At 40.9% G+C, this 26,032-nt stretch overlaps 10 protein-coding genes across 10 annotated transcripts; 5 read left to right on the top strand and 5 right to left on the bottom strand.

Annotated features, from left to right (window-relative positions):
• Nucleotides 1-1,083: 1,083 nt before the first annotated feature.
• ATC70_007290 (uncharacterized protein) lies at nucleotides 1,084-3,077 on the top strand (the record flags this gene model as incomplete). Its single annotated transcript, XM_064826552.1, has 8 exons — nucleotides 1,084-1,218; nucleotides 1,279-1,385; nucleotides 1,440-1,588; nucleotides 1,656-1,711; nucleotides 1,767-2,025; nucleotides 2,083-2,174; nucleotides 2,261-2,689; nucleotides 2,745-3,077. The coding sequence occupies 8 exons, from the start codon at nucleotides 1,084-1,086 to the stop codon at nucleotides 3,075-3,077; spliced, it is 1,560 nt and encodes a 519-aa protein (XP_064678412.1).
• Nucleotides 3,078-3,107: 30 nt separating this feature from the next.
• ATC70_007289 (RING-type domain-containing protein) lies at nucleotides 3,108-4,269 on the bottom strand (the record flags this gene model as incomplete). The annotated part of the gene is made up of 3 exons (XM_064826551.1): nucleotides 3,108-3,635; nucleotides 3,695-4,089; nucleotides 4,146-4,269. The coding sequence occupies 3 exons, from the start codon at nucleotides 4,267-4,269 to the stop codon at nucleotides 3,108-3,110; spliced, it is 1,047 nt and encodes a 348-aa protein (XP_064678411.1).
• Nucleotides 4,270-5,066: 797 nt separating this feature from the next.
• Nucleotides 5,067-6,266, top strand: ATC70_007288 (uncharacterized protein; the record flags this gene model as incomplete). The annotated part of the gene is made up of 3 exons (XM_064826550.1): nucleotides 5,067-5,142; nucleotides 5,209-5,459; nucleotides 5,523-6,266. 3 exons carry the CDS (start codon nucleotides 5,067-5,069, stop codon nucleotides 6,264-6,266), a joined length of 1,071 nt encoding a protein of 356 aa, XP_064678410.1.
• A 130-nt stretch (nucleotides 6,267-6,396) lies between these two features.
• Nucleotides 6,397-10,375, bottom strand: ATC70_007287 (DNA-directed RNA polymerase II subunit RPB2; the record flags this gene model as incomplete). Its single annotated transcript, XM_064826549.1, has 6 exons — nucleotides 6,397-6,649; nucleotides 6,722-9,751; nucleotides 9,811-9,923; nucleotides 9,981-10,146; nucleotides 10,205-10,253; nucleotides 10,333-10,375. 6 exons carry the CDS (start codon nucleotides 10,373-10,375, stop codon nucleotides 6,397-6,399), a joined length of 3,654 nt encoding a protein of 1,217 aa, XP_064678409.1.
• Nucleotides 10,376-10,933: 558 nt separating this feature from the next.
• On the top strand, nucleotides 10,934-12,128 carry ATC70_007286 (uncharacterized protein; the record flags this gene model as incomplete). Its single annotated transcript, XM_064826548.1, has 4 exons — nucleotides 10,934-11,191; nucleotides 11,250-11,420; nucleotides 11,479-11,932; nucleotides 11,995-12,128. The coding sequence occupies 4 exons, from the start codon at nucleotides 10,934-10,936 to the stop codon at nucleotides 12,126-12,128; spliced, it is 1,017 nt and encodes a 338-aa protein (XP_064678408.1).
• Nucleotides 12,129-12,196: 68 nt separating this feature from the next.
• On the bottom strand, nucleotides 12,197-13,533 carry SSN2_2 (mediator of RNA polymerase II transcription subunit 13; the record flags this gene model as incomplete). The annotated part of the gene is made up of 3 exons (XM_064826547.1): nucleotides 12,197-12,671; nucleotides 12,757-13,335; nucleotides 13,397-13,533. The coding sequence occupies 3 exons, from the start codon at nucleotides 13,531-13,533 to the stop codon at nucleotides 12,197-12,199; spliced, it is 1,191 nt and encodes a 396-aa protein (XP_064678407.1).
• A 193-nt stretch (nucleotides 13,534-13,726) lies between these two features.
• On the bottom strand, nucleotides 13,727-15,274 carry ATC70_007284 (uncharacterized protein; the record flags this gene model as incomplete). Its single annotated transcript, XM_064826546.1, has 3 exons — nucleotides 13,727-14,491; nucleotides 14,553-14,996; nucleotides 15,059-15,274. The coding sequence occupies 3 exons, from the start codon at nucleotides 15,272-15,274 to the stop codon at nucleotides 13,727-13,729; spliced, it is 1,425 nt and encodes a 474-aa protein (XP_064678406.1).
• Nucleotides 15,275-16,167: 893 nt separating this feature from the next.
• On the top strand, nucleotides 16,168-19,206 carry IDH2 (NAD-dependent isocitrate dehydrogenase; the record flags this gene model as incomplete). Its single annotated transcript, XM_064826545.1, has 8 exons — nucleotides 16,168-16,702; nucleotides 16,774-16,858; nucleotides 16,920-16,966; nucleotides 17,026-17,033; nucleotides 17,091-17,439; nucleotides 17,495-18,620; nucleotides 18,684-18,792; nucleotides 18,853-19,206. The coding sequence occupies 8 exons, from the start codon at nucleotides 16,168-16,170 to the stop codon at nucleotides 19,204-19,206; spliced, it is 2,613 nt and encodes an 870-aa protein (XP_064678405.1).
• Nucleotides 19,207-20,452: 1,246 nt separating this feature from the next.
• ATC70_007282 (uncharacterized protein) lies at nucleotides 20,453-23,512 on the top strand (the record flags this gene model as incomplete). Its single annotated transcript, XM_064826544.1, has 15 exons — nucleotides 20,453-20,508; nucleotides 20,564-20,616; nucleotides 20,684-20,800; nucleotides 20,850-20,915; nucleotides 20,966-21,051; nucleotides 21,105-21,197; nucleotides 21,249-21,470; nucleotides 21,528-21,605; nucleotides 21,669-21,684; nucleotides 21,741-21,829; nucleotides 21,887-21,926; nucleotides 21,979-22,384; nucleotides 22,441-23,213; nucleotides 23,271-23,370; nucleotides 23,425-23,512. The coding sequence occupies 15 exons, from the start codon at nucleotides 20,453-20,455 to the stop codon at nucleotides 23,510-23,512; spliced, it is 2,283 nt and encodes a 760-aa protein (XP_064678404.1).
• Nucleotides 23,513-23,853: 341 nt separating this feature from the next.
• Nucleotides 23,854-24,949, bottom strand: ATC70_007281 (uncharacterized protein; the record flags this gene model as incomplete). The annotated part of the gene is made up of 2 exons (XM_064826543.1): nucleotides 23,854-24,878; nucleotides 24,943-24,949. 2 exons carry the CDS (start codon nucleotides 24,947-24,949, stop codon nucleotides 23,854-23,856), a joined length of 1,032 nt encoding a protein of 343 aa, XP_064678403.1.
• Nucleotides 24,950-26,032: the final 1,083 nt, after the last annotated feature.

Below are 26,032 nucleotides of genomic sequence, written 5' to 3'. Positions count from 1 at the left end.
CAGATGAAAAGCAAATGTTGATGTCTTGGAAATCATCAAGGCATTTTGTTTACAATTTTATATAATGTGTAAAGTAAGCTTTGTTGATATCGTCCTCTACAATCAAAGAAACCAATGTTTTGAACTGATTTACTCTATTAGTATCAAAATGATCCAAACGAAACTCATATACACATTTGATCCGTAATCTGACATGTTGGTGCTGTAATACCAGTTTTTTTTTTTTTTTTTTTTTTTTTTTTTTTTTTTTTTCAAAATTATGAATTGCTTGAAATGTGTACATAGGACAAAGTACGGGTTAATGTAAAGGTAATAGCGAACAAGAGTGAAATACCAACAACTAATTTGGGATCAGCATGACCAGCTTGCAAAGTTAAATTTGGACAAAATACGATTATGTTTTACACCGCAAGGATATTCCTGGTAGTAAAAAATAGCATTGGGTTATTAAAATAATATTCAATGCTCACTTTGCAAATGCCAAGCAAACATAGCCCCACAGACATAGATGGGTAGATCAAGCCAAGCGGCGAGTGCTAAGCAATGACATTGCCAGGGCGGCCTCAAGACGGGGAGAACATCTCTGATTTACCCCTCCAATAAATTGTTTGATGTGGGAGGAATGCATCAAGGCACTGCAAACATTAACGAGCAGGCATATCTGATAAAACACTGCTAACGAGATGTTTTGAAAATGAAGGCTAGAACTCGAGCGAATATTTCCTTGATATTCTACTTTATGAAGCATTCTTTTATTTGAATGGCGTCAATAATCACAGCATGACAGTTTCAATTCCCCATTTGGATGATATTAGCCGATTCATCTCCTCCAAAAAAAACAATCGCTGAAACCTAACATGACCCTTTCAAGCCGGCGAAACTATTTTCAAGGTCATGTAATTGGTTGACAACTTGCTGGAAAGTTGTTGCTTTTTGTTCATTTGACATAATGCGATCATTGAATAATTCTTTTTTGCCTGTAATTGGAAATTTCAGTCAAGGGGTTGCAAAAATCGAAAACTATATAAAGCCTAGTGAGCTTCTAGTTATCTCTCTTTTTCCATCAAAACTTACATTAAAAACATGGATTACAATCACGTTGTCAAACAACTTGAGAAAACCTCCCATCAAGCAGTCGAATATCTCTCCAATCGATCCAATCTGGAAGAAATTGGCAAGATCACCGCCATTTCAGTAGCCACCTATGTTGTTGCAAATGTAAAACGTCAAAAGATAATTGTTCTGATTACACAAGTATTCTGATTCCTTTTTCCTTAGAAATTATACAATGCCTACTTTGGGCCCTTGAGTAATATTCCTGGTCCTTTTTGGAGTAGATTCATTGAATTCCCCAAATTTTATTACAATAGACCTAATGGAACAGGGTAAATTATATTGAAAGCAAATGGTGTGCATTAAGTCTCATGCTTTACAAACAGTTACAAGGCCATCTTGCGCTTCCATGACAAATATGGCGATGTCGTTCGCTTGGGCCCTGACATTGTCGCTGTTGCAGACAAGGATATGATTAAGCAAGTCTTGGTTACGGATGATTTCCCTAAAGCTGCCATCTACGAAGTCTTTCAAAGTAAGTTTAACTATGTGTTACTAGAAATCCGTTAGTTCGGAATGGCTCACAAATTAATTTCCTATAGAGAAAGGCGCTCATACTTTGTTTAGTACTACAGATGCAGCCTGGCACAAGAAGCGAGTAAGTACATCTCATATTCTCATCATGGAATTTGGTTGTTGACAAGTGTTCCCAGAGAAGAGTCGTTTCTCCCGCCTTTTCCATCAAATATCTCAACTCTTTAGAGCCTTTCATGACCACTGTCACCGAGTCATTGGTACACAAGATCGATAGCGAAATTGCTCAAGATCATGACGACTTGAATTATGGTACAGTTGATATCTGGAATTTGGTGCAACGTCTTGCCTTGGATGTCATTGGCGAAACTGCATTTGGCCAAACATTCAATATGGTCGAAGACAACAAACATTTTGTCCCTTCAGCCATTTCTCAAGGTACTGTATAGACTATCACAATTGGACTACTTTGATACTAAATCACGTATCCGCCAGAAATGAGAAACAGTGCTATCAGTGTCATGTACCCAACACTTTCCAAGCTCTTTTTGCCAAACGGTGGTAAGACAAACCCCAGATTACAAAAGGTAAAAAAAAAAAAAAAAAAAAAAAAAATTATACTTGCTCTCATTTTAAGCTTAAGACGATACTAAATATTTCTGTATACATATAGTTCCTTACTGGTGTCATTGAAGATCGTTTACACAAAACTGAAGGCGAAAAGCGAAAAGATATCCTTCAATTCTTGATTGATGTTCAACATGCTGCTGAAACTGATGATAGCTTGACGGCTGAATCCATCATGGCAGAAACTGTCTTGTTCCTGATTGCTGGTTCAGAGACTACAAGTAACTCGATCGGTTTCTCCCTTATCAACCTTTTGCGTAACCCTGACAAACTCAAAAAGCTGTATGAGGAGCTAGATGGTGTGGAGCTGGAACAAGGTCAAATAGTATTCCATCATGAGCAACTCAAACATCTCCCTTACCTTAATGCTGTCATTCAAGAAACTCTACGTGTCGATAGTATTGCTGCTGCTGGTCTTTCAAGACGTGCACCTAAAGATGTCATGCTTGGTGGCCGTGTATTTGTTCCAAAGGACGTAAGTAAAAGGTCTTATTGAACGGGCAATCCATATTCTAATAGAATACATGTAGACAACTGTTGTTTGTAGTTTGTATTATGTCCAAAAGAGCGATAAATATTACCCTCATGCCAGCGAATTCAGACCAGAGAGATGGATTGAAGGTGAAGATCAGGATGAAAAGAACCAACTGGACGCATTCTTTTCATTCAGTGCTGGATCAAGAAACTGCATTGGTAAAAATTTTGCCTTGCAAGAAATGCGTATCGCCATTGCCACCTTATTAAAGACATTTGAAATCCAAGCTATCGAACAAGAAATGAAGGACACTGAGGACCGTAGACAGTTCATCACATTAACTGTTCCAAAGAATAGATTCAACATCAAAATCAAGCGTAGAAGTTAAGATATACCTCAGTTGTAAATAATAATGTATTTATTTGAATAAATGACATGTTCTGTTCCTCAAAATATGGAGTCGTTGTGAAGGTGACGAACCTGAATTCCAGCTCTCATCGTCGTTCAGCACAGGTACACCTACTTGCTCCACAGTGTAACTTGCAGACACGGCGCCATAGAGTGCTGCTTCATTCACATCGCCATTGGTATGTATATAGCCGTAACAGTAGCCTCCGCAGAATGAATTACCAGCTCCTGTAACATCTACTACATGCTCCCCATCCGTCTTCCAATCCCAAAAAGCGGGTGTCCATTGAGCAGCTTCTCTACTATTCCGTATCAGAGTCATGGCTCCGTATTTACTACATCTCACAACTAGAATCAGATTTCCTTTCTCTACTCGCTTCATGAATAGCATTCCGCAATGTTCTACAGCATCTTTGAACTTGTTGTGATGTGAGCTCAACAAAATATCAAATTTGAGTCCGAGCATATCAGCTAGCTCCTCATGGTTTGGTGTTATGATGTCCACTCGTTCAATTGCTTCATAGATGCAATCCAAGTTCTATCGTCGTGTGAGATTGTTAAGCATTTGTTCTTAAAAGTACAACATGTGTCACTTACCTCTGGTAAGCAAGCCCAAGGTAAAGGCTCCCATAAAAATCTTGTCTTTTCTGATGCATTTAGGTCATTTTCTCTCTGTTTCCACTGATCGATAATCTCTATTGCTCTTTCCGGTGAACAAATTAAATGGAGTATCTTGACTGACCTAATCCAATCGTCGGGAAAGTCATCTGTTGTTGCGCGAATGATAGGATGAATGTACTTGAAGTCTCTATGGTCGTTTTCTCCAAAAGTATTTAAACCTCTTGTAGTATGTTTGTCAGCATGAAATTTCGTAACAAGCGATATATCGAGCCGGTTTATCTGATCATCGATGTCTTTGGGATAGTCAAAGCCTTTGTGAATGATGTAGCCTACGTTTTTCGATTGTTTCTTTGGTTGCCAAAGTCGCATACCTAGAGTATTATTTAGTGCTCAACCATCAATAAAATCCTGCTTTTTCTAGTAATACCATATATCGCAAATACGCCTGCGCCTCCCAAAACGTTTTGAGACTTTCTACCATCTTTGTATATAATATCGTCAATGATAAGACTTCCAATAGAGGCAAAAATTGGACAGGTACTTGTAGGCATTAAATAGGAAAAAGAGGGGGGGGGCAGTTTCATGTGAGCAGGCAGTCAGGCTCTATCCCGCCCTCATATAGCATTTCCATAAAAGTCCGAGAATAATTTAACCATCGAAAGTTACACTCCATATTCAAACTTGGTTTTTTTGATTTTTCTGAAAAAATCGAGTCTACAACTTTTTTTTTCGAGTGCCAAAAAAGTATACAGCTAACCAGACATTCAAATACTTCTTAATGCAAGCAATAAAATGGTGTAACTCTCATGTCTGCATCTAACTTAGATACCGAGATATGAGCGTTTGAAATTTTGTCAAATTTCACCTTAATGCAATATATCGACAGATTTTACTATAGAAACCCTAATACCTGTTATAATTAAACATATAGCTAGGCATATTTTTCAAATATTTCTCACTAGTGAAACTGACAGCCAAGCGCAAATTACAGCGAGTGATACTAAAAAAAAAAAAAAAAAAAAGAAAAAAAACGCAACGAATGCATTTGAAGTGTCGAAAATGAGCGAAGCTATTTACATTACATACAAGATCTGGATACCTTTTTTTTAACAGCTACGTACCTGTTTTTGTTTTACTAAAAAATATCGATTTTTGGCCGAGAAATGTAAATGATTATCTGAAGCCAATATTTTTTGAGCGATATTTAGCCATTTACTGCATGAAGGCCTGCCAATGTCAAAGTCAGACTCCGCTTCATCTGGGTTATTTTTCTGCCGCCTTTATATAGCCGTCCCTTTTAGTCGCGGTTGTTTCCTTTGCTTGTTTCTCTCGTTTACTTTCCACAAGCATGAGAAATAAAGATTTAGCAAGAACACTGCCAGTAGACTTTTACAATCCATACAACAATAAAAAGCATAAAAACAGTAAGTCTTGGATACGAAGAACTGTCTAAATGCTTGCTCAATTTCTCTCTCCCTCTCTTGTACTAGCTACAGAAACACACACAACCTACCCATATATACCATACAACAGCAACAGACCAACATCTTTTTACTCGAGATTAATGAAACCAAAGCACCCCATGATGAAGCATACCATTGATATTGGTGATGATGACGAAGTAGATTCATTACTCGACAAACTAACAGCACTCAGTGTCAATCAGCAGCAGCCGAGTCCCAAGAGTGATATGGATCGTTGTGTAGCAGATATACTTGAACTGAAAAAGAGTGCGCTCAAAGTAAATGACCCCCTCTCTACAAGTTATCAACAGAGTTCGGCTCATCTAATTATAAATTACTAGATACTTGTTGACCAAAACGACACCACATTTGACAAACGATATGAAGAGACAGAGATACCAGTACCAAAAGAAATCGTCAAGCCATTAACAGATCAAGAGAATGCAATTGTGGACAGACTGTTTAGAAAAGGACAGCAAGGGGAAGTGTCCAATTTCAAAAAGGCAACTGTCAGCTTTCAAGATTTATACCGTCTTTATCCAGAAACATGGCTCAACGACGAGGTAGTGAACTTCTACTTTGAGTTACTGTCAGATCGTGCAGCCAATTCACAAGATCTACCCTCCATTCATTGCTTCAATACATTCTTTTGCTCAACACTGCGAGATCAAGGATACGCCAAAGTGAAAAGATGGACAAAACGAGTGGATGTGTTTTCAAAAGACATCTTGTTCGTGCCTATCAACCAGTCGTACCATTGGGTGTTGGGTGTGATGGATATGAAGGCAAAGACAGTGGCTGTATATGATTCCTTGGGCGGCAATCACGACCATACACTCAATTTATTTTTATCTTATTTGGAGCAAGAGCATTTAGACAAGAAAAAGACACCATTTGATACATCGGATTGGAAGAAGCTGACACCCAAGGATATACCAAGACAGGGAAACATGTCAGACTGTGGTGCATTTGCTTGTACCTTTGCAGAGAGATTATCAAGACGATCCACATTTAATTTCGCTCAGCAAGACATGGAGACAATTCGACGTAGAATGGCATTGAACATCTTTAATAAAACTATTTAAAAATTTGATTCTTTTTTTGTTTATGTAAATGTATATATATATAAGAAATAATAGTGATTTTTTTTTTGTGCAAAAGAGAGAGAAAGAGAGAGAAAAGGGTGAGTTTATAATATGAAAAGGAAAAGAAGAGTTAGTCAGCATCCACAAACATACGAGGAGCAATGTTCATGGCCATCAACTCTTGGAATAAAAGTTTACAAGCATAGGGGATATGGATTTGTGAGATTCTAGTTTTGTTTTTACATGCACGACATTCAAAGTTGTTCTTCTTCAAGTTGGCAATGGCCATCAAACCACAAATATCACAGACATGGACACGATAAGCATCAGAGGCATCAAACAAACGTTCCTTCAAGAACTGTGCAACACCATGACTGATCATACTACAATAGCAAGTCAATACCGGATCATTCACATGCACACACACACACACACACACACACTATCGCACTTACCAATCTCTCTCCATTTCACCAAAACGAAGACCACCATCTCTGGAACGACCTTCCACAGGCTGTCTCGTCAAGATCTGAACAGGACCTCTTGCTCTACTATGGATCTTGTCATCCACCATGTGCTTCAAACGTTGATAATAGGTAGGACCCAAAAAGACTTGAGCGTTCAACTTACGGCCTGTGAAGCCATTGTACATGACTTCAAAACCACGGGATTGATAGCCTTGTGCTTGCAATGCTTGAGAGATGGCTTCCACAGTGACATCCGTGAAAGGAGTAGCGTCACCTTCATTACCTGTCAATGTAGACACCTTACCAAGCAGACATTCAATCATGTGACCAATGGTCATACGAGAGGGAATAGCGTGAGGATTGATGATGAGATCTGGCGTGATACCCTCGGCAGAGAAAGGGAAATCTTCTTGACGGTAAGTCATACCAATGGTACCCTTTTGACCGTGACGAGAAGCAAACTTGTCACCCATCTGAGGCACACGAGTAGAACGGACACGGACCTTGACAAACTTGAGACCGTCTTGATTGGTGGTCAACATGACTTGATCGACGATACCAGTTTCAGTGGATCTCAACGGTGTGGAAGCATCGCGCTTGTTGTGCGTGGTTGTTCTTTGACCCAGTTCTTCGGAATCAGCAGGGATGGGAGCAGTTTTACCAATGATAATATCATCACCAGAAACACGCGTTCCAGGTGCAATCAAACCATCTTCTTCCAGCTTTTCATAGGTACCATGCTTCAAACGCAACGTGGTGTCACGCGTGGGCTTCTCAAACTCTTCCATAAACATCATACCAGCCTTCTTTTCAGCATCCATATAAGTACGGAAGAAGAGAGATCTGAACAAACCACGATCAATACTGCTCTGGTTCATAATGACGGAATCTTCTTGATTGTAACCAGAGTAACATAGAATAGCGACAATGGCGTTTTGACCAGCAGGCAACTCTCTGAAACGCAAGAACTCCATGGATCTGGTGGTAGTGAGAGGCTTTTGAGGATAGTACAAGATGTTGGCAAGCGTATCCATACGCGTCTGGAAGTTGGTGAGATAGACACCCATGGCCTGCTTACCCATAGCAGATTGGTAAGTGTTACGGGGAGATTGGTTGTGATCAGGGAAGGGAATGATACTAGCACAGATACCGAGAATCATACTGGGGTGAATCTCACAATGAGTCCAAGTATGTGAATAGCTGCCAGTTTGAGATTTGACACGACTGAACAAGTCTCTGGTCTCTTGGAGAGGGGCACCGTACTCTGCTGTCATGCGAGACTCGGCCAAGTCTTCAGGCGTCATACAGATCATGGCAGTTTCCTCTTCATCCGCATCCACGTACTCGACAATACCATCGGCAATCATGTTTTGCCATCCATAGTCGTCTTCGGTGTCTTGAATACGCAAGACATGATCACGCGTCAACTTGAGCTGTTGGTTCTCCACCAAGAAAAGAGGTCTGCAACAACGACCAGCATCCGTGTACATTCTCAATTCCTTTTCACGAATATCACGCACAATACTGACTTCAGGCGAAATGTCAACGGAACGTCTCATTTGCTTGAGCGAGTTGATCAGTTCTCCAGGATCACGATGGATACCAATCCAGACACCGTTGACAAACACCTTGGTGGCATCAGCAATACTCGTGGCACTCAATTCCTCCAAGTTCTCCATGGCCCATTCTTCCAAGAACATGATGAGAGGCGTAGCAGAAGAGCCGACAGAGATGTAAGACATAAGAGCCAAATTCTTGACAAGACCACAAGCCTGACCTTCAGGCGTTTCAGCAGGACAGACAAGGCCCCAATGGGTGTTGTGCAATTGACGAGGCTTGGCAATCTTACCATCACGGCCGATGGGAGTATTACAACGACGCAAATGGGACAAGGTAGAGGTGTAAGTATATCTGTTTAGTACCTGAGACACACCAGCACGCGATTGCATGGCCTTCTTTTGATCACCCCAGTTACCGGTAGCCAAAGAGTACTTGAGACCGTTGGTGATGGTATTGGATTTGACAGCAAGCGTCAAGTTGAACTCTCTGCTGGATTCAATACACTTTTGCAAGTACTTGGCCACATCCTTTGTCAGTTTCTTGAACAAGAGTCTAAACAGACTTGCCATCAAGGGACCAGCCAGATCCATACGCTTCTTACCATAGTGATCACGATCGTCCAATTCACGACGCTCAAGAGCAGCCAACAACAAACGATGAATCATGTAACCAAAAAAGTAGGACTTGCGAGTCTCTGTCTTGTAAGCGGTGCCAACGTGAGGCAGCAGTTCTTTTTGCAGAATTTCTGAAGCGTACTTGATACGCTTGTCCTTGGTGGCGCCGACAGTGGTACCTCTTTTACCGATATAATCCAAAGCAACATCTTGATCTTGAATGACAAACGATTCTTCAATCGAGGGCTTCAACAGCTCCAGCATTTCGTAATCATTGCGATCGTAGCAAATATGTTCCAACACATCTCTATCAGCGACTTGACCTAGCGCTCTAAACACAATGACAATGGGCACTTCAGAACGAATGTAGGGCAAAGCAGCACGAATACATTGGCCAGAAGAGCCTCTTTCAGACGTAGCTCTCATCATCTTGATGAACAAGGGAGAGGCGTTCTTGGAGCCCTTTTCAGGTTGTGATCTGATTTCAGCCGTGTATTGAAAGTTGGAGGGAGGCGCCTTTGAAAAGACGTACACTGTGTTTGTGGCCATACGTTCCTGAGCAATCAATACTTTTTCGGAACCGTTGATGACAAAGTAACCACCCATATCAAAAGAACACTCGTTGAGTTCATGCATGGAGCTTTCAGGCATGTCATGGAGAATACAGTAAGTGGATCTCAACATGATGGGCACCTTGCCGATGAATACTTTGGTCATTTGTGGGTGTTCTGAGCCATGTTCGTCTTGGAACAAGTCGTTGGGATTTCGGCCGGTGTTGTTGGGATCGTATGGTGTTGCGATTTGTGTACGTTTACTCATGTCAACATAAAGCGGGGACGCGTATCTGTTTTCTCTCTCTTTGTTAGTTTTGGGCCACTTGCGTGTGCACCAATATTCACTTACGTCAAGTTACGAATACGCGCTTCTTGGGGAAACATGGGCTGCGTACTACCATCTGCTTCTGTCATGGTGGGTTTTGACAAGTAGATTTGACCAAAGTCAATGATATATCGTTTCTATAGGCGAGAATTAAGTAACGCTATGGAAATACTTGCACACAAAAGACACTTTACTGTAACATCACCGTCGCCGCCAACATGCTGAAGAACAAGATTCGAGTTTTCGTCCACGAGTTCTTGCATGGTATTCTGCACAAACTCATCAAAGGAATCCAATTGTTGTCTGACAAGACCCTTTTCTTCGAAAAAGGAGGAAATCACTGTCCAACAATCTTCTTGTCTATATGTTTTCAATGGTGAGTCATCTATGTATTGTTGTTTCTAGCGTGCACACGTACGTAATGGGTTCGTCTTCATACATCTCATCGCCTTCGGGAAGAAAGTACTCTACATGTATCATATAAAATGCATCAGTATACAAGGGCGAAAATCAACAGAATCGCAAGTGCTGCGTAATTTTCTTTACCGTTCTCTGCCATTCTATAGCTGTCATCCATCATATCAGTCATGTTGAATTATGTCGAAAGTTGTGTTGAATGAGGTTGTTGTTGAAGCGTATATACGTTTTTTTTTTTGTTGTTGTTGTTGTTGTTGTTGTTTCTAGATGCCTAGTTCAACGAGAGTCTAGCTGTTTATATATGTATATTGATAGTTGTTGCTGTGGATGTTGTTGATGCTGGGATGATTTCTGGACTAGTAAAACGTGTATAATTAGTTTCCATGTTCAACATGTTTGCACAAGCAAATGTATGCACGCACACACACACACACAAAATCACACACAAATCGCAAAAGCAGTTGGAATAGGCAAGAAGATAGAAAGAGCGGTGGAAACGACAATTATCTATTCAACTAGTAAAGAAGAAAAGAGAAAAAGCCTAGCAATGAGAGGAGTAGAGAAAAAATCTTCAAATAAATCTTTACAATCCGCGCAGCAGCACCACCTCACACGGTCTAAAACCATGACGGACCCCAACTTTACCACCAATTGTGCTAAAGATGGGCTTTAGATTCAGATACAGACTTCTTGCTCTTTTGCTCCTCTCAGCTTTTACATAGACATAGAGATGGATCATTTCATAGAGACATACTGTACATGCGAGGCAAATGATAAGCAAAAACATATTATAGACCAACATGTCACGGATATTCTGTTCACTACCTTACAACCTATTTTTAAAAAGCAAGCATCGATACATCCAAGTCTGTCCACCAAGCGATCTCAATCGAGGTATGGATCGAAGAACATTGATATTCACGAGGATCAACAATGGAAAAACGGATACTATGTGGAACTCTTGTCGTGGCTACTGAACAATATATCGGTAAGCAACAGCTCCTGTATTGGGATTTGGCAGACATCCTAAATAGACTTGAATGCAGACACAGCAATTGCAAGACAATTTACATCTATTGATACCACCCATATTGATCATTCTCGATGATTATGATGTTTCATACAAAGAACAAGGCATTTATATGCTGCACGCCATGATTCAGAAGCTAGATCCACAATGCATCTCGAAATTCGGCCTAGACAACGTGTTCTTGGAGGTACGCATTATTTGAACACCATACCTAGAAAATCAAATTAGACTCACACACACACAAGTCTTTGTTCAAATGCCTTTCTTATCTATCAGAAGAGCGTGATATCCCATTACTGAAAGCAGCCTACCCATGTATTCTGGATTTAATCGCCACAAAAAGACAAGATCAAGTCAGGTCCAATCTGTACGAGCGAGTATTCAAGGATGGCATCATGGCTGGATTCTTATATGCTGGACAAAAGATCTCTTTCTTGCCTATTCTGTTGACACATATTCCGCGGCTATACAATGCCATGGGGGCCATTGGCGTGCAGTATCTAAAAGCACTGATACCAGAGCTGTGTGCGGCCTTGTCCATGACTTTGAGCAACAATCCAAAAATCAGAGACATCCATCGATTAGCGGCCCTGTCACTCATCGCAGTGATCAAGACATGCTGGCCTCGCATACCTCACTACAGAGGCAGCATCATGCAATCATTGGCAAAGACATGGACCCACTACTACAATGCAAAAGGTTTGGTTGCTGAGTGATGTGTAACATGTTCATTTATGCTCATACTACTGTCGCTTATATAGATCAAGACATGTGTCAATTATTAAAACAGGTGTATCACATCTTTGAAGCTGCATGTCATGGCCAAGAAAAGGCTGATAGAGAGGCATTGATTCAGTTTAATCCCACTGTATTCGAAGCCTTATTTTGTAAATAAAAACACATTTTGCATATATGTATATATGTACAATTCTAAGGTTTATTTGCGCATGCTTCTAAAGCTTTCTATTGATATTTTGTATGTTGATCAGGAATCACCAAACAACGGATACCAAGATAGGTGCAGATGCTGTCAATGACAAGCACAGCCCAACGAAGATAAAATACAAGTGCCAACACGAAATAACAGACCAAGTACACGTACTCTGACTGAGGCGTAAAGATGGGGTCCATGTTGGTGTACAATGGCAAGTTGGTGATGATGGCACCCAACACCAAGGGGATCAGCAAGCCTGTGGGCAAAGGTGATTCAGACTTGGTCAAATGAGCCAAGATGATCTTTGAACAGATGCGACCAAACACGATACCGACAGCCAACAAGTAGATGGCATAGTGTTCATGAGACAGGATGAAGGAATAAGGCGAAGTGACCCAGAGGTAGAAGGAGACGGTATATAATGTGATTTGCCAGTTGTCGTACAACATGCTACGAATAAACGGTTTACCCTTTTGACGACAGGCCTTGTACATGGCATAAAAACTAGAGGATGATTCACATGTCAGTTGTCTGTGCACACACACAAACACACACACACACATATATATATACACTTTAAAGGTCTTACCACATGGGCACATGAGTCACCAAAAACATGATACCAATGAACCAAATGTAAGCATCGCTCAATGTCAATGCTTGCATAAAAGAAGGCACTTGGCTAAAGACGGATCCCACTGTCTGTTTCCAAAACATGGGGCCGTAGATACCAGAGATGATATACATGATGCATAACAAACACACACCTTCAGTGGGGACATTGATATAGCCGAGATACAATGTGCCTGTGTGATACTCTTCAATGGTCGATAGATAGAATCCAGTGGTAGCAATCGCATAAATGATAACAGCCTTGTGCGTGTGTCCTAGCCCCAGAGCAGACATTTGAATGATGGCAGCATATGAGCAATTGATGGCATCGCAGCCATGGTCAAATAACTCGCCCAACGGGCTGGATGTACCTGTTCTTCTGGCTTGACGGCCATCCACATTATCAAAGGTGGAGTAGAGCCACAACCCAAGTGCAAATGAAAAGTAAATCCAAGCAGGTCCTGCATCCTCAGCTTCCATGGTGGGTACATAGATAAAGACAAGGATGACATTAAAGATCATAAACATCAAGCCAGTCAATGTAATGAGGTTGGGTCTGTATAGAAAAGTCAATACATGTGTCAGGATGATTTTTTAACGCTGTGCTGGATAGTTACGCCATGTTTAAAGGAAACAACTTGATACAGACATCCCAGTAATGACGAAGCACATATTTCGTTAAAAACGACTTGTCAATGCTCGAGTACTTGTACAGCTTTAGGTTGGAGAGCTGCTCATCCGTCAGAACGGCCATATTGAAAGGGTGTAAATGAACAAAGCACAAGAAGAAAAAAAAGAGAGGCAAAAAACTTTTCCCAACTAATAAAATTGTAATGTTCAACAAATGGGATGTTTAATTCAAGAGGAGAGCTATTCCTGATTTCATATGTTTGGTATAGTAGCAGTAGTACGATATATATAAAAAAGTCTATTTTATTGCTCAACATTCAGGAACGACCAAGCACAGCCAGCATATCTTGTATTCTTGAGAATTTCTCTCTGGGTTTACCCAACTTCCCACCCACAGCGAATTCTGCAGCTTCAATCTGTTTCCAGTCTTGATAACTGACAGGTTGAATACCACGTTCCTTGAGCAATTCATCAATGTCTGCTCCAGCCTCAGATGATGACAGCATGTCTTTGCCATTCTTCAAGTCATCCACAATGGTATCTGCTGTTTCATAGGCGTCTGTCATGGTAGATACAATCACACCGGTAGGACCTCGTTTCAGCCAGCCAGCTGTATACATACCAGCCAATTCATTGTCATCCTTGTCCACGATTTTGCCATACGTGTTGGGCACCCTGCCTTGGCGATGATCAAATGGCACGCCCTTGATAGGCACACTCTTGTATCCAATGCTTGTAAACACCATACCGCACTCTTGTGATTCAAATTCACCAGTGCCCACAGCACGTCTCTTCTCTAAAGGCCCTTCTAAGCGGTTGATTTCATATCGGATACCACTCACACGGTCGTTCTGTGCTAAAATCTCGACAGGACTACGCAAGAATTGAGCTGTCCATGACTTATCCGCATGCTGTGTAGGTGATCCTTTTTCTAACAATCCCATCAAGCGCTTTAAGGGTCGATTCTTGCTGATGAAGGGTTGTGATTCTGCGATTGCTCGCTTAATAAAATCCATGTCAGCCTTGAACTCTACGCCAGGAAGTGACATTTGCTCTCTCAATTCTTTTGAAGTGAATGACACCTGGGTATTACTTGTTAGCAAAAACAAGATGCTCCCCTTTTGCAAATCACTTGCAACTTACCTGAACAGGACCTCTACGGCCCACCACATGCACATGCTTGACTCTGCTCTTGGACAATGCCTCCAGGGCGTATTCCGTAATATCCGTCTTTCTCAACACATCAATGGGACTGAGTAGGATACGAGCAATATCCAATGCCACATTGCCTTGACCCACTACAACCGCTGTCTCTGTATCGTCCAACGCCAGCTTCAAATCTCTATAGTAAGGGTGGCCATTATACCAACCTACAAAGCTCCGGGCCGACTCGACGCCGAATGTATCTTCACCAGGTATTCCCATCTTTCTATCTTCACTAGCGCCATAAGAGAGAAGAACAGCGTCAAAATGGTTTTGTAAATCTTTGATGCTGAGTGATTTACTGCTGTTGGTGCCGACAGGGACGTTGCCCAGGAAGCGGAATCGCTCATCTTCAGCGACTTTATCAAAGGTTGTCATGACGTTCTAGTGTCGAGTGAGTCAGTAAATACGCTGATTCGTCTGAGAGAAGAGCTTTTTGTTATTACCTTGACTTCGGGGTGATCTGGAGCCACACCAAAGCGCACAAGACCATGAGGCACGGGCAAACTATCAAACATGTCTATTTGTGTATTGGGCCATTCTTTTAATAATCGGTGTGCTGTATAGAAACCAGCTGGTCCACTGCCAACAATGGCTAGCCTGAAGGGCCCTGCTGCTGCTGCTGTTGCTGCTGTTGTAAATGCCCTGGAGATGATTGACATGCTGATAAATGTATGTAAAAGTTGACAAGTAAAAGCTGTGTGTTAGCATGTCAAGCGGGTTCCCCCCTCGATTTTTATATACCTAATTTAAGGAGTCACTGTGAACATTTAAAAGTTGATCCGAACCCGAGATTTGAGTGTTTGTATTAGTAATGCAGCTGAACGTACTGTGATTGGGAGAGTCTCATGAAAGGATCTGCTTGGTGGATAATGCTAAAATCCAACGATGTGTAGTCATTTTCACATTGACATTGACAGAATTCCCAATGTCAGGTCCTGGGCTCCATGAGTTAGATCCAATGCCATTTGTTGGGCTTGGTGTATACAAATTATGGTACCGTTCTATTCAAATGAGATTGCAGTTTGATTTCCATTGGATCACTCGGGCAATACCTCTCATAGCAGCCCTTTCTTTCAGTGCAATGCTCACTAGAGATACATACCAGAAACGCACGCTTCCTACTTGCGCACTTATTTGCTACATTATTCCATCATACAGCACTGATATTACTATACAAAATTGCAATTAATTGATGTGTTTCGCTGAGTGTATTTCTTTTGATGCTAGCAAGGCAGAAAGAAAGGAGACATCTTGGTTAAACAGACATCATATTGTCTAATTCAAAAAAAGAAGCCTATATTAAAGCAAAGGAGCTGTACATCGCAGTAGTAAGAAAGGCATATTATAAAAGTACATATTGAAAAGGAGCAACAAGAAGATGGTGTATATATTTATACAAATTGGCATTGTGTGTCTCCTTATAGTGCTACATGCTCTCTCCTCCCCTTAATTTCATATTATTTTTTTTTACCGTGTTATATAAAATGATGTGATATCTCGTCTCTTTCTTTCTTTTTTCTTCTCCTTTTTCCCATTCTACTATATATCAGTTATGGATACCAAGACATCGTACGAACCTCCAGTTGCAGTGTTGCAAGTGCACAATGATAAAGAACTAGATTATGCTACCACTGAGACATCTACCACCATGAGCAGCAACAACAGCAGCCGTCGTTCCAGCTTGAGCAGTTTTGATAGTAACAATGATCATACAGCTCCACTTGAATTAGGGCTTGTGATCAATGCGCTTCAAACATCACTTGCAGAGCAAGAGGAAGAAGAAGAAGAGCCTGTTCGATCAAATACTACCACAGATCAGCCAGTGCCATCTCCACAATCAACAAGCTCATCCACTACTACAACAGCAGCAACAAGCGTCTTACCAGCAGCAACATTTGGATCAAAAGGACTCAAACGAGAAGAAGCAGTGATTGTTGATTACGAATTGGACCATGGCGTCGCGACTACTACTGCTACCAGCAGAGAGAGTAATGCAACTGGATCTGCGAATTTGATCGTCTTGGATTGCATTGATCCCAAGTCTGTCAAACCAAATAATCTCACACCACGTGAACAAGAGAAAGCAGGTGAGAGCACAGAATCAAAGTTAGGTCCCAAGTGTCAGAACTGAAAGTCTAATTTATATTTCAACGTTTAGATGAACCAATACTGAGAGCAATGCACCACTTGTTCAGCAATCGCTTTATGAAGGCAAAACGATTGTTTGAAGAAAATGCGCAGAGGTAGGTGTTAGATGCCGTTTTGTCGTTTAAAAAGACATGAGCTTATTGGATTGATATCCAGTGATCCTCTTCATGCACTTGGTTTGGGCTCCATGGTATTCTTGAAAGGTAGACCTACAAATGCTATAGTCTAAGCTGGCTGATACTCACACTCTTTTTCTTACCAGCACTCATGGTATATAATATACAACGAATCACAGGCATAAAGCAATGCGACTAACAAGCGCAATAGTCTAGTAGTCAGCAGGCCACAGACAATGCCATCAAAGTACTCATGTCTACCTACAGTCTTGCCAGCGCACAGATCGACAACTCAACAAAGAGAAATGTAGGAGGCACGGTGATACAGTACTTTGCATCTTACTGCAACTCAATTAAATTCTCCCGTGGATCAGGCGTGCCTACCAACATCACTCCTGCTAAACCCAAGGCACTGGAAACGCATAAAGTGAGTACGGTACCCAACGGTATCCTAAGAGCTCATGTAGTGAAAGCAGAGGCATGCTTGCAAATGGCTATACTCTATCTTTTGCAAGAAACCATCACAGGGTATATCAAATGTGGATTGAATTTGAGGAGAGGCAAGTGCTTTAAAAGTTCCTGCTGGCTAGAGTCGCCACTAACTCCCATGGCTAGCCTACTCCAGTTACAGCATTGTTTGGCAAGAGTATAAACGCATGGGTCAATTGCACAATGAGTACATTGACAGAGACACCATTTCCGGTATACAGTTTGGCATTGGTGCTGTGCATTTGGTGCTATCTTCATTGCCCCAAAAGATTCTAAGAACGGTAGCAGCATTTGGTTGGAAAGCAGACAAGCATTTAGGTTTCGCCTTGCTGAAATTATGCCTCGAAGGTCGAAGAGCAAGAGCTTCCATGTCGTCCGTCATGCTGTTGGCTTATTACACCACCTTGACCAGCCTTTGTCCTCAGATACTAGCAGACCAGTACACACAACCTGCTATTGAAACACTGTTGGACGCTCAAAAGGCATTTCCCAACTCGGCCATCTTTTTGTATTTTGCAGGCAAAACATCTCGATTAGCCCGTAATCTGACACTGTCTACTCAATCTTTTGTGTACGCTATCGACACTAGTAAGAATGAATGGGCAGAAGTAGAGGTACTTCACATGTGTAGCTATGAAATTGGGTTCAACCATATGATGAAGAACAAGTGGGCGGAAGCAGCTGCTATATTCCAGACGCTGTCCAGGGAGAGATACTGGTCTCAGCCTATTTTCATGTACCTGACGGGCGCTTGCTTGGATATGATGGGTCAGCGCACAGAAGCTATCCTGGCTTTTGCAGAGATCCCTCATGTGATCAAATCAAACAGAAACAGCAAAACATCGAGCACCTACTGCATTGAACAGTATATTTTACGCAAAGTCAAACTGTTCCAGTCCAGCGGATATCAGGACATGGACATGACCATGTGTGCGCTGGAATACATGTACCTCTTCAATGCTTACGAGTTTATGGAAATGGCACAGTTGGAGCAAAATATGGCATTGACAGATCATGCACTGAGCAGGATTCTGGAAGCAGAAAAATTGGAATATAGCATCCGTACAACAGAGCTTTTGCCAGAGACACCGCCTCCAGAGTACTACGATCAAAGAGGAGCTCTGTTGCTCATCAAAGCATCTATCTTGAACGCCATGGGACGCTATCCAGAGTCTATCATTCATCTCAATTGGATTGTGGATCACAAAAACAAGATCACGGCTGACAAGTGGGTTGTTCCTTTTGCGTATTGGTAAGTGAATGGCATGTAATGGCATTATTTGCAATTGACTGATCGTTAGAACATGGCGTGTAGGGAGGTGGGCATGACTTCTTGGCATTTGGATCAAAGAATACGAGGAAAAGGATTCTGGGAGGTCGCTTTGTCATACACCAGCTATGATTTTGAATATAGGCTAGCCATGGTAACTGAATCTACGATATTCACCTTTTGCGTTGAAATCTAATAATTCGCCATGTGATAGAGAATTAATTTAGCCTTGACAAGAGCTGCTGAAATCGGCATCAGCGATAAACAACAAGCGAGCGCTCCAATCAGCCAATTTGAAGCGCAGCCATGCGACAGCATAACTCAAAGTCAATGCAATAGCGATGTGGAGGATGAGAGCAATTTTGAACTCCAAGACGACAAAGAGGATGATGCTGATAAGAAGCAACAAGATGACAGATCGTCCACAAAATCTCTCAATTCTGACTCGACAGCCAACACTGAAAACTTACCAGACAAAATCCCCGCAGAAATGGAAATTGAGCAAGTTGTTGATCAATTGAAGCTTGGTTCCGAGAATCCTGCTGCTATAGTAGAAGCCCAACATTAGATGAAATCATGCATAGATTTAATATCAAAATAGTGTCATGAAAAATAAATTCATAATCACAGAGTATTTTCAGAAGATCAATACTACAACTGATCTTTTTTAAATACGATAATGTTAAGCAAAACTGATAACCGACATGAAGCTGCAACACCCCTCATCAAAAGCATCGACTGCCTCTAGGAAGAGAATGGCCGCCAAATTGGTTAAATCTCCGTTCTATAGTCTGTCTCAATTCGTTGATTTTAATTAATTTGCGACTTGTTTGAACTATTTTGCCGGATTTGACTATATAAAAAGTAATAATCACTCTACCTCTCCTTAAGCTTTAAATAAAACCTGGAGCTCGACTCCCCTACAAAAAAACCTCTCCTTAAGCTTCCTTAGAGTACTTTTCAAGGCGCATCCAATGGTGCTACTTGAGAAAGGTATCATAAACAAACTTACTGAGCAATCTTAGAAAGTATAAAATGAGGTTTAGGGTCAAAATGTCGAGATTTTACATATCAAGATCTCGTAAGAGTAGTTTCAGGAGTTACCTTGGATCGAGAAAATCATTTTGAATTAATATATGCTATATCAAAAGTCTTCATTTTAAAGGATCGTTTGATTTTCGATAAAAACCACAAGGGGTACATCATGGCTTGGGAGCCCGATTCTCGACGATCCCAAAAAAAGGTTGAGCAAAGATGTCCTTGAGTAACTGCTGGATGAGAGCAATTGCTTGGTGCTATTCTAGCTGCGCAAGACAGTCTCTAGCGCGAGAAATTACGGTTCAAATACATCCAAATTTGTTATGTTTTGCGTATTTTTGAGCAGTAGTAGGCGATGCAATTGTGCTATATGCCCGTACGCAAATTGCTCCCATAGATACAGGTTTGGAGCACTCGAAAAAACTCAAAAGAGTCATATTTATGCAGAGCTCTCGCCGGATAATGGCGTGCTAGAACATCTACATTCGTTAGATGTTGTATTTCAATGAAATGAATAAAAGCGGTCGGCAGAGCAAGCCGCCGCCGCATAGATTGGTTCTTACCGAAGCAAAGCGAATTTAGAAAATCATCCGAAGCGCACAAGCACTCGTAGTCTCTTAATACAGCTTTGTTTGAAGAGGCGTAGTCGGTTTGCCTAGCTACTCTCCAATGTTAGACTAATGCCAGTGACTCTATTTAAACCAATCAAGCAAACTAAAAATCACTTTTTTTTTTTTTTTCCTCGGTTTCCTTCATTACAGTACACCCATCTCAACATGCCGTCAGACAGAATTCAGTTATTAGATACAAGTGTCATTTGCCAACTGAGATCGTAAGTTTCTTGCGTGTCTAGTCTTTTTGATCTGGGAAATTCATGCTTTGATTAGATCTCTTGTCATCACCTCAATAACGCAATGTATCAAGGAGCTGATTGAGAATGGTAAAATATACTGGACTATCGCCGAATTGAGATGCTCAACTTGTACTCATATTCATCTAAATAACAGCCCTCGATGCAAAGGCTAACAACATAGAAATATTCCTGGATATTGAAAAGTTTAGTTTGCAAGTAAACGACGATGGTATTGGAATACAAGATTTGAGTAGAATAGGCCAACGTCATGGTGAGTTTGAATAGCCATCATGTGTCACTCTTGCTTATTTTTACAAAAGTTACATCCAAATGCCATACATTGTCTGACATCAAGCAACTGAAAACATACGGGTATCGCGGTGAAGGTATAAATTTTAAGTGTCTTGAGTGATCCGTTATTGACTTTGTTTATTAGCATTAGCTGCTATTGTAAACGAATCATTGACCCAGATCATCACAAGACACTATCTGTCAAGCGACACATTTGAAGGGTTTTGGAGGGTATGTAATGAATCAAGATGTATCCGCTCATACGTTAACTATGTGTTGCGCAGGATGGAAAGATGGTGAGCGAAATTTGCGTTTCCAAGCATACAAGAAAGAACCGTTCAGGCACAAATGTTGTTGTTCGAGATCTGTTCTACAAGGTGCGTATGTAAAGTTCCTGATAAGAAAGAGGAGCTAACGCTCTACTTTAGTTTCCTGTGAGACGAAGACAAATAACTGATTCTTCCTCATCTTACCAACAAGTTGTCATTTCTGAATCTGTAAAGCGACTGATAACAACGTTCGCAATTTTATTTCCACATGTCAGCTTCAATCTTGTGGACAATGCTCGCAACATCAAGCTTTTAACGCTGAAAAAGACAAGCTCGACTATACAGACATTCAAGCAGATATTAAACCAAGATATTACCAAGGTAAGTTTTGGTGTACTTTTTAAGCCTCGAACCTATTTATAAATCAAGTTCGAATAGCATTTTCAAACATTATCGATGCAATTGAATAACCTCAGGACCAAAGCTTATTTTTCGCCTAAAAGCTACCCAAACAAGGTATATCACTGTCCTGATATTAGCTCGTGTTAGTTTCAAACTGATCAACGTATCCTGTGTTAGTCTCATCAATACATATGTGAGTGCTTACATCCAGGCCGTGGACAAAGTATACGAATCTAACTTCAATCCAAGACTTGAACAATTATCTAGTTCCAACAAGCAGTGATTTGTACAGATGCGTATCTGATCTATTCTCTGCGAGCCAATTCTCAGTGGCCAAGGTAAACGTCATGTTAATCTCGTCATGGAAAATTGCTTAAAAAATAAATCAAATACAGGAAGAAGAGAGGATGACAGCATTTAGTCAAAGTGGAAAAGGTATCTATTGAGTATCATGGCAAATTCATATCATCTCATGTACTGAATGTAGGCAGGTTTATCCAAAAATACCCCATTTACATCATCAAGTGTACCTGCGATACTTGGAGCAGTTACGATATCAGCGTTTATTTGGAAATGCTCGATGGATTTTATGATTATCAAAACATCAAAACTATGATAACAAGGATCACCAAACAATTTTTGGACCATTCTGGTTTTACAAAAGAGAGAGTGAATCTAGAACCGAAACCCAAAAGACTCAAGACCGGCAAGACCAAAAAGGAAGTTGTAGATCCATACGTAGCGCATTCTGCAGCGTCAAGCCATTCACATGTAAGCGAAATTGTTCAACAAGTACAACCAAAGACACAGCAACAGCAACAACCCGAATACTTGACTTGGTGGGATCCCAATAAACAGACCATGTTTTATATCGATCCAATCACAGGGAATAGGTATTTTATGGAAGGCGAGTTTGGGTTGGCGTTCATTCAACTTGTAATCCTCATAGTTTCCTATCGCCCTCTCAGTTATCAAAATCAGCAGCAGTACCACCACCTCCACCTTCATCAGATATAAGCTGCCAAACATCATCATCAAAACGCAGCAATATTGACAGATCACACTTGAAAACAACGAGCAATCAATCGAAAATCTCATTAGACCTCCTCTTCAAAAACGATACGCCATGGCCTTCGAAAAGCCCCTTTCTCGAAACATCTTATAAACTATCAAAGCAGGATTTGCAAAACGCCACTATACTTGATCAAGTCGATAAAAAATTTATAGCGCTTCAGTTGAATGGCCCCAACAAGGTACTTATCATGATAGATCAGCATGCGGCAGATGAGCGCATTAAGCTAGAAGAGATGATCTCCACTGGGATACAATCGACTACCATTTTAGAGCCAAGCATAGCCATTGACATTGATTCATCCACTGAATATCAAACGTTGAAAAACGATGATCGCATATTGAAATGTCTGAAAAAGTGGGGTATCCAGATCCAACTTGTTCAAAATGATACTGCTGCTCGTGTCACATCATTGTCGCAATCTCGGTACTTTGATATATCAGAAGAGTCTTCTCATTTTCAAAAGAGCAAAATTTTTGTAACACATATACCGCAGCTCATCACCGAGAGATGCATGGCCGACCATTCTCTTTTGAAAAGCATCATTCTCGATCATATGTATTGGGTGATGGAGCAGACGGATGAGTTTGCTATAACGAATACATGCCCTAGAGGAATTTTGGAAATATTGAAATCAAGAGCTTGTCGAAGTATAACAGTATTGCTACTTTGCGTATTGAATCACTGTTTAATGGCGTTATTCGTAGGTGCTATCATGTTTAATGACGAGTTGACTGTTGAACAGTGCTCTCAAATTGTAAAGAGATTATCGATGTGTACTTTTCCATTTCAGTGTGCTCATGGGAGGTAATATAAAACCGTCATCTCAAATCGTTCAATGTCTTACACTCTTACATCAAGACCGTCAGCTATACCAATTCATCTCGATACTTCATCGTCTAGACATAGCTCTCAACGACCAACAAACTGGAATAGATTTAAAATGTAGATTTTGACACATTAGCGTTATAATAGAGCTTTATATCTTGCCATAATTTATTCTGAAAATAAGTCAATACGGGTTAAAATGTTCACATTATCTATCCATTCATTCTTGATCTGGAAAGCTAGGAAGCTGAGAAGCACCAAAACCAATACCCCCCCCCCCCGAAAACTTGAATCTTGCGAGTATAATAATAATAATGACAAATTAGTAAAGCAATTGCTTGAATAAGCCAGATTGAGCGCATTATTACCTTGAAGACTCAAGCGTTCGCTAATGTAGTGCCGCTGTCGTCCCTTTTCTCGTTTCTGTTACAGAAAGAAGTGGTCTTGGAAATAATGGCAGTGTTAGATTGACTGGGGTTTTGGATTGGATACAGACAATGGCTGCTTGAATAAGAGAGTGGAAAGCCCAGAAACAGCGATGGCCAAAACAGATGTCTTGTCTCTACCTTGAATAGCTCTGTGATTGAGAACAGATATACAGGCAGGATTTAAGCACATGAATGCATCACGAATGGACCTCGTCTTGGTCTTACCATCCTTTGCTTTGGTGGTTTGTGTGTGATAAAAGTTGGGACCAAAGCAGTACATGCACGTCTGGGATGTCTTGTGTTCGTCGGTAGTATGCACAGTGGCGACAGATGAATGTAAGAGAGGTTTCCATTTTCCACTATACTTCATATGACCCTTCAAACGAGAGCCGATACAAAGACCACGATCTCCAATGAGCATTGCAAGTAACGTTTGGGATCGAACACTAGCACAAAAGAATCTTTCACGCGAAGCAAAACGAGAACGGAAACGTCTATCGATACGCTCTACCTTGTTAGAGAGAGTACTCTGCTTCTTTGAGTGGTAGAACGCTCGCAATGCTTGGCCATTGCTTTTGTGTGCAGCAGGATTTGACATGACATCCTCTGCCTCTTTGGCTCTCAACACACTAGATTTCGACAATTGTTGCTCAATTTCTTGAACCTTGTTTCCTTCTTCTGTTGTTTTCTTGTCTTTCAAAGTGATCTTTCGCCTCAAAAATTGGCCAGAACCAAGGTCGACATCTTCAGCGCGCATCTTGTATGATTCTGGCAGAGGCTCAAATGTTGTTGTCTGACCACGATCATTAGCAGTAGCACCAGCGTCGTCATCATCAGCATCAAGAACACCCGAAGTATCGCCACCTGGATTGTTAACGGCATCATCGCCACTAAGCGTACCAACGATAGAAGCATCACCACGAAGGATATTACCAATATGGGTATCGCCAATAGGAATATCGCTAATATAAACACCACCACTAAAATCATCACCAATAAGAACATCGCCATTGAGATCTCCATCAGAGGAGAGAGGTGTTTCCTTGGTACTCCCCTTTGCTTATACACGGATATCAAACGAAAGTGATGTAAAATGAGTTCAAGGTTTATGCAGCATTTGTACACCACATTTTCTGGTAGTAGAATTATCATCCCATTCGCTGCTGTTGCCCTTTAGATGGCGGCATAAAGCTGGCCATGCGTAAATACAGGACTTGTATAAGATTTACAGCAACTTTTTTTTTGAGAGATTGTCATTGCAAAAACACCGTTATTATAGAAAAAATTTCCAACAAATGCAAAAAAAAAAAAAAAAAAAAAAAAAAGTATTCAAGCTGAGCGACTGATCTTTCAGCTCATGATCCCTATTTAATCAGCACCGCAATCATTAAAGTTATCGTCAGAAAGACATTTGGGTCAGCCTGCAGCAGTGCTGCCCGCTGCCAAAATTGGTTCAAATTCAGAATCCTTTTTCTGCTCAAGATTGGTCACATTTTGTCTTTTTTTTCGACTTGATCGAACTATTTTACAAGATTCGACTATTTAAATTGTAATGATCAGCCCGCACTTCCTAATACATTCTTGGAGTACTTTTCAAGGCGCTTCCGATGTTGCCAAGTAAAATAGGTGTTTTGAATGGATCTTTTGAGCAATTCAGCTAAATATAAAATGAGGTTTTTAGCGAAAATGTTGAGGTTTTGCATACAAAGACCTCACAAAAGTAGTTTCAGAGGCTGCGTTGGATCGAGAGAAACAATCTGAATCAATATATACCATAACAAAAGTCTTTGTTTTTGCGGTTGAAAACGTGATCGTTTGATTTTTGATAAAAATCATGAGGTACCCCTCATGGTTTTTTTGATCCCAAAAAGTTGAGCAAAGGCGTCGGTAAGTTACTACTACTCAAGTACAATTGTTTGGCCTTATTCCGGTGGCTCAGAAAGGCCTATATGTTAAGATATGAAGGCTTCAAAGCTGTCAAATTTGATTGTGTTTTGCTTTATTGCTTTTATTTACACATTATGCATCACATTTTTGGTGACTGAATCTTCTAGAAAGGTAGTTCTGCATCCTATGCAATCTCTAATTCAAATAGAAGGCATACTAATTTCGGTAAAGTCGGTTCATGCAAATTTTGATGCGTTATGTTTTTGGTGGAGGGACCAACTCAATTCCCCCTCCCCAATGCCAGCTTCGCCCGTGGTTTTTTCAAG

This window comes from Mucor velutinosus, assembly GCF_035048745.1.
Source record: "Mucor velutinosus strain NIH1002 chromosome Unknown tig00001551, whole genome shotgun sequence".
Classification (NCBI taxonomy): domain Eukaryota; kingdom Fungi; phylum Mucoromycota; class Mucoromycetes; order Mucorales; family Mucoraceae; genus Mucor; species Mucor velutinosus.
This window is presented reverse-complemented; position numbering and strand designations above follow the sequence as displayed.